Below are 14,030 nucleotides of genomic sequence, written 5' to 3'. Positions count from 1 at the left end.
AATTTCTTAGTTTACAATGTGTACAATGTCAGTTTTTGATGCCTGTTTATTCCTTTGAATGATTTGGAGAAACACGGTAGGACTACCGTCCTAAGGTAAGGTATGCCATCGTGTAGCGCTTTCTAAGTAAAATCGATTAATAGTTATGCTACACAAGCGGAAAACCGCGAAAAACTCCTTGTAGCAAGCCGGTTCACCAGATTCCATTGTGAATCGAGTTTTAAATTTTCAGTGCTTCAGTTTACTAGAATGACAGTTCTTGGTTACCAGTAATATTTAGTTACTATTATTTTCTTGCAGTTTGCAATGAGTTAAATTGTGCTAAAGCGAAACATTTTGTAAAGTAGGGACATGTAGTAACTGGTTAAAATTTGGTATGGAAATAAAAGCTAAATCTTTATGACATAAAAATAAAAAGTCTGTGCATTCTAAAATAGGTAATTTTGAGCATTCAGTTTCTTGCAGTAAATAAATTAATTATCAATCGCTTTGAAATCAAAACAGTGTCAATAAGATATGAATATTAAGTATGTTTTGAACTTTTTTCATAATTAGAAAATGCACGATTTTAATCAATTGTACATTTTATAAATTGCTCGTATTGCAAAGAGCATCAGACCAGAAAAGTATCTGAAATAAAAAAATCCAGTTATAGTGTCATTAGGTTAATTGGGAGCAGGAAGGATGAAAAATGAGCAACGCCTTCGCCGGGAATCGAACCACAGACCTCTGGAATACACGCCCAGGTTGCAGACCACCACACTACGAAGACATGTCAAGAAGGCGGGAGAAATACCTTATATACTCCACCTTTTAAAGGAAGACTGGGATTTTAGGGGACCCAGTCGCCAAATCCTGGGTGTGGAGAATCATCATCCAACACCCTTTTAGTTCGGGCGCCAATGTAGAGACATTAGGATTTTTTGGATGTACGCAAGAGGAAACATAAGCAACGCCTTCGCCCAGAATCGAACCACGGACCCCTGGATACGCGCCCAGCGTGCAGACCACCACACCACGAAGGCATGCTAAGAAGGCGGGGAAAATACCTTATAATAGAAGGAAACAACAACAACAACAAAAAAAAAACTTTTTCTCTTTGTGAATTTGACTTATAGTATTGCCTGTTTGAAATTATTATTTGCTGACAGGTAACAGTAGAAGCTAAGTCATCATCTCGGTCGTACCACAGGCGATTAAGGCACTGCTGTACCTAACTATCTGTTAAGCTTCCTCACCATTTGGAATTGAGAGAGAGAATATCCAGAGAGACGGTCCAAGAATAACTACCACCAGCATTTCGAGAGGATTTTGGTTCCCCGTGTGTTTTGAGTACCTTTCTGCACAGACATTGTACGCTTACGTACATCCATGCCTTCTCCAGGAATTGAGCTCGAGTTCTTTGTCATTCACCACGACTCCGTCTGGGCGGCAATAATTGTTTACAATTTTTCAAAACAATAAATAAATATAAATATAAAATTAACGTAACTAGATTTATATAAAGTTAATCAGGGGCGCGAGTGAGAAGTTGTTTTTAATAAATCATAAACAATGCAAAACTATTTTAAATATTATATAAAAATTAATCACTTAAAATGCATATTACAATATTATTATATATTTACAAGATTTAATTACTGTTCAGGCCCATGAAGTCTAAAGCTGCAGATTTTAATGAACTGCAAAATCATCTTATATATTTCCTTACTTCCGTAATTTTTTCTGAATGCAGGGAAAGTGAATTTCTCGATCGTAAAGGAACTCGTAAGAACGCTGCATCATTTACCGCAAATTATTTTAATTGGTTCTTGTGTATACATGCTCATTACAACACACGCACGCATATCCACACGTGCGAGCAAAAGAAGGATATACATATAATTAAATTTTGTCTTTCTAAAACATTTACAGAATGTAACAATAAAAATTTGTATAATGTATGCTTAGGGAATAAAGGCATTTGGAACTCCTAACATGAAAACAGAAACATAATTTGCATATGACATCCTTTTTACAGGCAGCTATTTGGAAAAAGAGACATTCTTATTGGTTATTGATGGTTGTGGAACTCGATACGTCCTCATTTGAATGAACGTGCATTGCTTATGAAGCTATCCGAAGCACTAATAATACTACTGCGAACCTTCGAAAGTGCGGAGCTGTGAAAAATTCAAAATCTTGTAATTAATGAATTAGAGGTAAGGTTGCTAAAGGAGTAGCTACGTTATTCACAATTAGTAACTTCACTTCAGCTGCTATTTCACGCTTTAAAAGTTTTTTAGAAGGAAGAAGTTTGGCTGGTAAAATAATCTTTGATATATACGTTTAAAATATTACTAATACGAAAGGGATGTTGGTAATATCTTACATTCTTCCAACCATCACATACTGTCCTTACATATCCTATTTTCTTGTGCCTTTATGCCCTTTTTCTCTGTAGCGGTATTCCCACCTGTTACATTTAATTTAAAGAAAACACAAAGCAAATAAAAAATTCCTTTCTTTTTAATAACTGTTTTAGTTTTCCATGAATACAGAAATTAACGTAAGATTAAATGATTTTGCTCGTGTCTTTAACATAAACCACCAAAATTTCGAAGTGATCCCATGTCCCGGACATTTCCACATTTCAATGCAGAATATATCTCTGCTTCAGAATATATCTTTGAAAATGACCTGAATTCTGTAAAAATTTCCAGATTTTGTAAATATAATTAACTTGAATCATCTTAGTGCCGTTTCATTGGTCATGAAGATGCTTTTATGGGATTAGAAATACATCTACTAAACTAATAACCATGCTTTCTAGATATTTATTTCAAGGAACACAAAAGAACTACAAAAAGATTGATTTGAGACACAATAATTTCTGAATTTCTATTTTAGATATGTTTCGTACTTAAAAACTGGATGAGGAAATTCTGAAGGATTTCGAATATATCACTAACTGAAAATATTGCACAATATTAGCAAGTGGAGAAACATTTAATTTTCGATTGAAAGTATTTTAACAAAGGATAGTTAAATAGTCACAAACTATTTAATATAATATTCTACTTAGAAAGATCTAAAATACCTGAAAAGTGGAATAACAGTCTAAGTATAAAACTGAAATTGAGCGTAATGGAGCAAAATATTTACCATTCTCAATAGCAGCCATGTTTCTTTTAAATCTATAACAATATACAGTCAATATTTCGTAGTAGGAAACATGGAAAAACAACTACTCGCTAAAACCTGAATTGTGGATCTTCCGATTTTTCAGTCGGAAGTATTTCCAGTCACACAACGAAGGCACATAAAATTCCTTACAATCATTAATAATTGAATAATTGTTACTAGAAATCAATGCAGCATTTGTCATATAAAGTGAAACCTTTCATGACGTCCATCTCTAAAGGAGGACTGTATTTTTGAACATGAATAAGTATTGATATTGAATGTTATAATAATCATATTCCCTAAGATAATCTTTCATCTTGAAAATCGATTAGCTTAGAACCGTAGGATCTGTTTAGGGGGCATTCTCTGTAAAATGGAAACGAAAGGGGAAAAAAACCCAAACAAATGTCATAATCTTTTGAAATAATAAGATTTTGCTGCCACTAAAATGTATATTTTTTCTTCTACAGACGACGAAATTGTTCTGCATTATTTTCTGAAAAGTGTGGTTTCACTATATATAATGAAGTTTTTGAAATGTATGGCTCACATTCAGCGTTCTATCGACTTTTAGGAAAGCAGTTCCACTGCATTTGCAATTTGAGAAACTACAAAATTTACCTGTATATGGCACTTTGCTTCGTGTTCCGTTCTTCCCCTAAATATCCATCGTCCTTCTTCAACATCGGGTATAGAAGGCATTTCCCAGTCAGGAGAACAATCTTCTGCGTGGTACCATACGAAAATGTAGCCATTCCGCTCACGTGTCGGCCAAACTTTAGTTTTAGCAATATCGGGAACTAATAAAGATAAGAATAAGGAAATATAAGTGTTTTTCGTTAAAGTAATAAGTTCTATGACTAGCATGAAATATTTAACTAGAAATCTGGTTTCAAATTCTAAAGCAAGCGCGATCAACAGAATACTGGAAACGACGCAGGCATACGTATTATTTAATGTAAAAGCATTTGCATAGTTTCACTGTATTGTTCGCTTAGATTTCAACATCTCATTTAGAAAGAGATGAGGTATAAACATAATGAGATCAAAGAAAAGGTCTTCGAGAACTTTGTCCTAACTACAACCAAGTTGGCAAAAATCAAGAGAAGTTGCAAAATTTAAGAGCAGAAAAGAAATGCGCAACGCTTTATATGTATAAAAAATAAGATCACCTAGCAAAAGAAATAAAAATGTATTTCTCTATTTAAAGACGAAGAAAGTACGGTTTAAAGCTTGAATCGTTCATTAAAGTAGAGAGAGATTTTTGTGGATGTTAAAATCCGCAAAGATCAAATGTTAAAATCATCGAATGATGAAGAATTGTGACTGCTTTTAGAAAAACACCAAATGGAAGTTTGGTTTGCAGTTTGTAAATCAGCAATGCTGTGTAATGAATTATTTATGCTCTTTGATGTAAAATTTGAAAGCATAATCGAGTTTAAGATTAAAGGGAAATATTTATGTCTTCCGTTTGTAGATCGGTTTATAACAAACTGAACTGCAAAGGAAAGCTATAAATTAAACATCTTTAAGAATAGAATATGAAATTTATTCATAGGGAAAAAAATTAGTTAAAAGAGGGGTTTGATTTCCTCAAAGGCAAGTGCGACACATGGGCCAGGCTTGAAAACGGCCAAGAAGGCCTGACCCTCCAGAAGGTCACGGTCGAACCTTCATATTCAAGAAGCTTCCAAATCCTTCGATAGTACTTAAAATATTTAAAAGCGTATTATTTTTTTTCTAGTTTTAAGATCTTAAAATATAAAACGTGAAGCAGAATTCATCAAAAGAAATAATTTCTTTCACAATTGAAAGAAAGTGATATTTTTTAAATTCTAAATTTTTACATCTGCTGAGTATTGAATTGGTAAATAGTTTAACAATATTAATTTAATTATATTTATATAATTTAATTAAGTTCGTATCTCTAAACAAAAAAAAAAAAAAAAAAAAAAAAAAAAGGGAACCTAATTTAAAATATTACATTAAATACATACATAAAACGCAACCATGAAAAACTAAAACTATTGGACTGAAAAGTATAAAAAATATGTCATTTTTTATTCAAATAACTTCGAATGAAAAGTATTAAATTATAAGGTTATTTTGAAGAACACTTTAGATGAAATCTAATTTACATCAGTTTCAACTACTACGACGAGATCATGAGAGGAGGGATTTTGTTCCGGACTTCCGGTTTAGTAAATCGAGCTGTGATCGAAAATCAAACTAATGCAAAATTATTCACTTGCAGTTATCTTCACTTGCAATGGCTTTCAAGCAGCTTATTTCCAAATTAAGGACATATTTAAGAAACCTTAAATGCGAGAAAAACAAAAGTGTAAAATGGAACATACTTCAAACATTTGGCACGAAAGAAAAGGCCCACCGAGGATTTTGGATACACTTTGATATAAAAACTGGAAAAGTTGGATGTAATTAAAATGCCGAGAAAAAGAAGGGAATTAATTGAAGATTTATAGCAAGTCCAGAATGAAAAATCTAGTTTTCTAAGTTTTTTTTCTTTTAATTCAAAATAGTGCTTGTAGATATCCACAAGAAGAAGGCTCACCATGACTAATTTTTCAGCTTTGTGACAATAATTGCTTTGAAAGACGAAATGCATTTATTTAAGAGATACCAAGGTGAGTCCGATATTAATCCTTGAATTTCAGCATGTAAAAAATGAAATTTACTATGTGTAATTTCTAGGTAACCTATAATACCTTTTATGGAACATAAAAGAACAAGGATTTAACATCAAACGAAGCCATAAAGAAGAAACTACATGAAGAAATATTTTTAAATTAACAGACTGTTTGTAACTAGTTTTTACAATTATAATTCTATTGAATAATGAAAGGGAAACTCTAATGACCACATCATGCCTAGACTAGAAATTTTAGGAGAAATGGATTGTCAGTTTTGTTAACTATCAAATTACCTGTTTCTAAAATGACACTTAATTATTTCTTTATTATTCCATTGACCATGAAAGTATCGCCAAGGTAGGTGCGCAATTTAACGACAGTTATGGATAAGAGTAAAGTAACAATATGTTCACAACATCTGCTCTTTCGTTTGCTGTAACTTCGATTGAATCTCGATAAGCCACATTTTCTTTTTTATGAATAAGGATATAAATTAACTATTGCTATTATTATTATTATTTTGTCACTGAAAAAAAATTAAAACTTGGAATTTGCCTTTTACAGAATAACAAGCAATGGATGGGATCCTATCATATAACAAATGCGTATTAAGGACACGATATGTTACTTTATTTGAAAATGAATAAACAATGGCAATGCAACGTAAAAACAATTGTGACAAGAGCATATCCATTCCAAAAAAAAACGTAGTTCAGCGGCTATAGAATCACGTTTATGACTGCACTGCAGTTAATTTACAGCCAACCTAGATAATTAATATATTTATGTTAAATGGGGGAAAATAACAGCTGGACATGGTTGTTAAAATAGTAACAGATTGAAAAAAAAATCTGTTGGAAATTTGCACTCATAGTATTCTAAGCAGAGTTTCCGGTAAAATGGAAGAGCCTAACGAAATAAGAGAAAACTTCGAAAGCCTTTTTACGACGCCTAAAAACGCAGCGAGTTGAATGCTGATTGTTTATTAAATCAAGAGGTGCAAATTTCTTTAGAATTCTGCAGAAACAATTGGCGCAAATTAAGCGAAATCTCAGTAACTTTCACGTTTCAGTGGTAGCCAATGGTTTTTTGTGAAACCAGTGGCTTTTTTAACCAGGAAAATGATTTAAAACACATAATTTCGAAAGTGGTTTTTTTCTTCTTTTTTAAGTTTTATTCTGTGTTATGCAAAATTTGGCCTCGAGAGCGAGGCCAAATTTTGCATAACACAGAATCAGAAGATTTTTAGTAGTATGAGGAGAGAAGAAGTAAAATAATATGGAATTATGTTAAAACTATGCAGAAGTGTCAAAGCAAGCAACAAACCTTTATTTGCGTAGGGAATTTCACGACATACGCCGTCTTTCCCACTGAACTGCCATCCATGGAAAGGGCACTGGATATTTTCTCCAACTACGCAACCTCCAACTGAAAGATCTGCACCCAGATGTGGGCAATAAGGATCTATGATGTGAGCTTTCCCTTCCTCACTTCTGTAAACGCAAAACCGCTGTCCTGAGAAATACAAATAAACATTTTCAGAAAATATTTCAGTTTTCATATTTCAAATAAAATTATTTCAACTAAATAATTTATTTACAAGTACTATTTCATACATTACATATGATTACAAATTTGTTTTTAAGCACATTAAGTATATTTGGTCAGTATATTAAGTTTGGTTTTCTTAGACATCATAAATTGTACCTAACTTTAGGTAGATTGATAGCGAATTATCGCGAAGTCTAAAAGATAAAGACTAGTCTAAAGACTTCGCGATAATTCGCTATCAATCTACCTAAAATTAGGTACAATTTATGACGTCTGAGACTTGGGAAGGACTCTTTTTATTATAATTAGCATTAACATAGAACAAAAGCACATCTAGTGCTTACACACTCAGTCAGAACTTATGGCGAGATAGCTTAAAAATAACAGGCAAATGTAATTTAAATTTTAATAAGCTAACAGCCAGAGTCTATAAACAGATCAATTTAATGTGAAGTTGGCTCATGAACGAACCCGGTGTAGACACTCAAATGTCAGCAGTAAATAATGAAAAGGCAAGCAATTCAAGAAGATATTAAAGAACGGGAGTGAAAAGTAACGTGCTCTGTAACAGCTTTAAATATTATTAAAATCTTGTAGTTTAAAATAAAATAAATAATTAGATGAACATTAAGGTATTTGTGAATGGCAGTATTTGAAGCCAGGCTCCAGTGCCACGTGCGACTCTCGCACGAAGAATGCAATTTATTTTTAAATGTTAGAATTCTTTCTTTCTTTTTTTTGTTTTGTTTTGTTTTGTTTTGTATGTCGCCATTTGAGTGCTAAATAAAGTTTTTCTGTGTTCCATCATTGGTTTTGCTTCATATTGCCAAAGAAGTATCACAGCTCGCATACAGGCAGAAATACTCTCTGAATTAAACTCCCGAAGCATTCTTTCAAATACTATCCATTTCGTCCTCATTTAATTTCTGGTAGAGAAAGAGAAATGAGAAGTGACAGTAAAGAGCCAAAACTTAACTGGTTAGTGAAAAACTATTGCAATAACCCTAAAAATTAATTATATATTTCAGAGAAACAAACAGAAAAAAGCACATATATATGTATTTCAAATATATATTTGAAAAATATGTTTCAAATATGTAATTTTTAATGATTTCGGTTTCTCTGAATTAATAATTTTGTTCACAGAAATTATTTGAAATAGCCTGAAGTTCCACTGTATACATACTTTTCACATCTGGCTTATGACTCTATTCAAGTAATTACAGTTCTTTCGCTGTTTTACATATGTCAGCATTTTTCGTAGCATCATCCTTAGTTCTATTTCATTTTAAAAGGCGAAAAATCATTTCATTTTTCGTGAGTAGTTGAGGTAGTAATTTATACGTAGTATGTTAAATATATTTTTAGTAATTTATAATTACAGAAATTCAACTAAATTAATGAAAACTGGAAGATTTCACAAAATTTTACCGAAAAATTTCCAATCGTTTCCTGAAAACTTCACTACATCTGCCCAGAACAGGTTTTAAAGCATCCGCAGAGTAAATTGCTCGGATGATTAAGGTTCTGCATTACCTGTTATCGGTCTAGAAGAAGAGTCATTTTTATGTTTAGCACTGTATAGAGATTTACTCAAAATTAAATGAAATAGAACTCGAGAAGTAATTAATTATATAATTATCCATGCATTTAAAAAATATCGAACACAAATTCGCCTCTCATAAAACAAAATGTTTTGCAGAAGATTTTGCTTATTCCTCCTAATTTCCATGATTTAAGTCTGCAGTTTAGTTTCGAAGACATTCCAGATCCCCATAAAGCATACAATGGATAGCTTTCAACACCATAGACCTGGAAGTTGAATTAACACTACATGGAAGTAAGTTGTTTTGTGGTAATAAGATAAATTTTACTAATTTGTTTAAATGCTTTTTTAATCAAGGTTTCTCTCCTCGAAGCCACATGCATGAAAACAACTACTTTTTGTATGCTTTTATTTTGAAGTCTGTAGAAGCAGCCATTTTAAATTCTAAGTGTAGTTTATTGAAGTAATTATTGTACCAGAAATTTGAAATATTAAAATTTAAGTATTTGCTCCTTTAAAAAAATTCTTTATCAAGCGAAGATGGTATGCAGTAGCTGTGGTAAATGTAATTCGATTGGCCAATTTATATTTCACTGAATCCATTATTTTGTTCTATCTATTCTTTAACAACATAGTGAGAAAATTTTACTTTCTCGCTCCATTTATAAGCATTTGTTTTAGATTTGAAGAGCTTTAATCTATATTAATTTTTTTCCCCTTTTTATTCTGATTTGCTTCTTTCCAGAAGATAGAAATTTAAATATTGTAAAAAAGAGATGAAAATGCATATGAATATAGTAACTTGAAGAAAATACTTTGAGTTCATTCTGCAATGATTTGCTCGGCTCTGTAGGCTGTAAGAATTAAGGAAACATCAAGATCTCGTATCAATAAAATGTTTCGATTTGGTAATTGAAATTTTGATGAGCATAATTTTAATCTGTTAATACTAGTATTTACATTTTTTTTAACTTTTTTTTTAATACGTAGACTGAAGATAACAGATTTTATCGTTACCAAACATAGTAGATTTTATTAAGTTGTAACTGTACGCAGGTTATCTTTCGACCAGTACGCTCGTTGCAATCTATATGCAAAAAAGGCCTCTTCCTCTAAAAGTGTTAAATACGCAAATAAATTTACTGCCTATTCATACTGTCTGACAGACAGAAGATTAATTCATGACAACGTAAAGCTATAGTTAAAGAACTTGCTTGTATCCTAAAAGATTTACAGTTGAGCAAGCGGCAGAAGTGATGCAACGGAATTCTATTTCTTTGCGAAAGCGCTGATACACCTTTTATTTCTATAATGCCTGGTAGCAAACGTAGCATTTAGACCGAACTGACTTACATTTTGTGTAACTAAACACATTTTATCTACCGTGTCTGCTCTCTTAACAATGAATCACTTTTATATTGTTGCGTTTTTTTCTTTTCTGTTGTTACGTTATTTTCTTCTTTCACGTTCCTACGGGGTTCGTGTGGATTTGGAGTGAAAAACGACGACACTTGATGAGGTATCGAAACACACTTTATTTGCCAGTATTGTCAGGACAGCTCCAAAACACGTTTTACAGTCGTCAATGAACTACTATACACACGCTGACACGATCAGCGACACAGCCTTCAGGTTATCAGGCTATCACGGTGGAGACAGCTTCCTGCAAAGCACCCGACTCTGCTTTCCGGAGTACAGCTCCCGACTCTGCTTGGTCGTTCTCGGAACTCCACGTACTCTCAAGACTCTCCACGCTACAACTCGCGATGCACTCGACGACACACGAGCACAGCTCCCGACTCTTCGGTTCAGTCTTTCCCGGAGCTCAACACGCTCTCTCGACGATGCACTAACCGCGATACACTAACAGACTCCTTCGTTTTTAACGCACATTTTTCGCATATCGAAGCTGAGACGTTTGAAGGTCATTTCCATTCCTCCTTTCTACCCTTCCCCACATCATGGAATGTGCCAACAGGAAGTCATTTGACTTTTTTTTAACTGGGCTTTTGTGCTACGTGGCAGCTTTTTCATAAAAGTTACGAAACGCGCGTGCTCGTGTTTTAAAATTCGGAAAATATTTTTTTTTTCAAATATTTTGTAATTTTCTGTTATTAATTATCGTGTATTATTCAAATTTGAATACATTAGGCTCTGTAAATTTTATATCGGTTTTCATGGCAAAAAAATGTGTGCAACCAGCTTATTTTGCTCGGATTCTTCAAGAACTATCTGATGAAGACAAGGAAACCTTTGGATGGGAGAATAATAGCGATTTCCATTCCTTATTTTCTTTTATTTCTATTTTTTAGAAATAAATAAAAACATTAAAGTTAGTTTAAAGGGCGTTTTTGTAACCAGTAAGAAGTAAATTTCCTTACAGAAGTAAGTAATGCTAAACTTACTTTTTCTCCTACCAAGGTGATTTCCTTTTTTATTGTCTCTACTTGGCTTTGATGAATACAAAAATTAGCTTCGATTTTAAAATATAATTATTAAATAATAAATTTAAAATTTTCTATAATGAAATACATCACTGCATTTCTACCTCACTAACATAAGAACTTAAAAATAATTTACTCGTATTTGAATATGATATCATTTGTATTTTGCAATAATAAGATTAATATTTTATTTCTCAACAAATTTATTATCAATATTCACTCATTTCTGTCGTTTTTCGTGCCCAAAACGGTAAAATATCGAATATCGTAAAAAATACAACACGCGCGTGCTCATGTAAAATTGCCAAGCGCGCGTACTGGAAGGGTAATCACGAAAAATTCCGGGACCATTTTTCAAAGAAAATATCCATTTTGACCGCTATCGAATGAAATTTAACGATGTTTTTGCATGATATCTTTACGTTAGGACAGAATAAATTAATTTTTTCTCCAAACGAATTATAAAAATGATATAAAATGGATTCAGAAGAGACTTTTTCGGAACGTCTGTACGTACGCTCGTACGTATGTATGTATCTCGCATAACTCAAAAACGACTGGCCTCAAGAAATTTTGTATATAGGGCTGCTATAACATATAGTTGTGCACCCCCTCTTTGGTTGCAATCGGCCGCAGCAAAAGTATATAACTGTATACAGGGTGTATCAGTAGAGCAGTGACAAACTTTGAGGAGGGATAGAGTACAGCTAGATGATGGGAAATCACATAGGAATGCATGATCAGAAAATCTTTTCTGGCGCGGTAGCGACGACACAAAACGCAAAAAAGGAAGGACACAAACAGTGAGGCAAAACATGTTTTATTATGTTTAGTTCAGCAGAAAACTACAAATAAGAACAAAAACAAACAACAATCGTCATTAAAGAAGATGTTCGAAATTACGACCCTGTACCGTGATGGACCCTCACTTCTCTGGCGCATGAATGATCTGCATCACGAATGGAAGATGTATGAAGCATGGTTCCTGCATCGAGGTCCGGGGCGTAATTTCGAACACCTTCTTTGTTTTTGCTGTACTCTGAATAATAAACATGTTTTCTCGCCCCGTTCGTGTCCTTTCTTTCTTGACTTTTGTGTCGTCACTACCGCGCCAACAAAGCGTTTCCGACCATGCATTCCTATGTGATTTCCCATCGTGTAGGTGTACTCTATCTCTCCTGAAAGTTTGCCACCGCTGTACCGATACACCCTGTACACCCACTCTCTTACTCGGCTCGGTGAGCTCTGATATTTATTATTCTTATATATTGGTAAATTGTGCATTTTTTGCTTTAAACGGGAGTGACTTATGCTGTTCTTATCTTCCGGTTAAGATTTTTATGCCTTTAGTTAATCTCCATGGAATAGTTGTAGAATTATCAACAATTTAAAAGTTATTTAAGGGCGGCTAAGCTTAATTTGTTTTATCGTAGCAGCCATATTTGTTTAAATTTGAAATTTAGTAGAATAGGGAATTATGTCTTTCTGCACCTTCAGTGTCCTTGTGCCGACTGGGACCAAAACAAGACATTTAGTTTTGTGCACCGAAAAATCAGCCTTCTTGTCTGCTGACCGAATTGCTTGTTTTTCAGCAGAAATTGCAATTTTAATTGTAAAACTGTTTTAAATTGTTTTAACTTCATTTGGTGTTTTATGTTTTTCTATATCTTTCAATTTTTAATGAATATATTTTGAGTTTTTATGTACTTTTGCCTTTCTTCGAAGTGAGAATTGAATTGATTGAATGAGAAATATATCTCTAATGAAATTCGAGGAAACAAATTTTAAACGAAATGCAGGAAAAATGCGTATAATTTAATATTCCGAACAAAAAAGTTATGTGGTGTACGTATCAGATTTTTTTTTTATTTTGTCTTCTCTGAACTGATTATTTGCCATTATGAAATGACGCCTGGATTAAGCATTCTCTTGCAATCGACAAAAGAAAAAATTAAATGTATTTCACATTGCTTCTGACTTTTGAAAAATTGATCCTAGTCATTCTGCAAATGATAATACAGTACTCAGTAGCTAGAAAAAGCAGAAAAATAAACTTAAATGATTTCTGTCTTACCAAGAGCTTCAACAGGAATCAGAGCTCCTTTGTTCAATGATCTGGATTCTACGATGGGTATCCAGCCATTGGTGTAAACCGGAGGCATAAATTCAGAATTCCCCTGATCCACCCTGTTATGAATAATCCTTTCAATATTCTTGTACCTTACCATAGGGCACTTTAGATGGTTATACTTCCCGCTATTCACATTCTGAAAATAATAATGAACACATTATTACTTTCTAAAAGTAGTCAGGTTTGCTGCTGAAAAATGAAACTAGATAATATTTATTTGAACTTACCCTTTTTATATCTAATGGCATGCTCCAGTGGTATCGCACGACTATCATGGTCAAAAACATTGTACCAGATAATAAAGTTACGAAATAAATGTGCTGGCAAAGTGGAACATTTACAAATTCTGTTAAAGTATGTGCAACATCATAAGCGCCTAACAGGGAACAGACTAAATCCAAGAAGAGGAAGAAAATGAAAAAGACAATAGTGATCTGAAAAAAAAAAAAAAAAAAAAAAAAAAAAAAAAGCACAAATATAACAAAAATCTTATTACGTCATGAAGACACCAAATCCATATCATTGCCATAAAATTATTAAAA

The 14,030-nt window shown here is 33.0% G+C and overlaps 1 protein-coding gene across 3 annotated transcripts in view; it reads right to left on the bottom strand.

Moving 5' to 3' along the window:
• Positions 1–14,030, bottom strand: part of nvd (cholesterol 7-desaturase nvd) — a 99,244-nt gene that overhangs the window by 23,696 nt on the left and 61,518 nt on the right. For all 3 annotated transcript variants that reach the window (XM_035373680.2, XM_035373935.2, XM_035373805.2), the window contains 4 exons: positions 13,716–13,922; positions 13,432–13,624; positions 7,143–7,331; positions 3,787–3,965 (listed from right to left, as the gene is read on the bottom strand). In XM_035373680.2, coding sequence (XP_035229571.2) covers positions 3,787–3,965; positions 7,143–7,331; positions 13,432–13,624; positions 13,716–13,922 — 768 coding nt within the window. The remainder of the gene's footprint in view (positions 1–3,786; positions 3,966–7,142; positions 7,332–13,431; positions 13,625–13,715; positions 13,923–14,030) is intronic.

Source organism: Stegodyphus dumicola, chromosome 10 (genome assembly GCF_044657685.1).
Source record: "Stegodyphus dumicola isolate Sdum_Otavi_A_Nest chromosome 10, ASM4465768v1".
In the NCBI taxonomy this organism is placed as follows: Eukaryota; Metazoa; Arthropoda; class Arachnida; order Araneae; family Eresidae; genus Stegodyphus; species Stegodyphus dumicola.
This window is presented reverse-complemented; position numbering and strand designations above follow the sequence as displayed.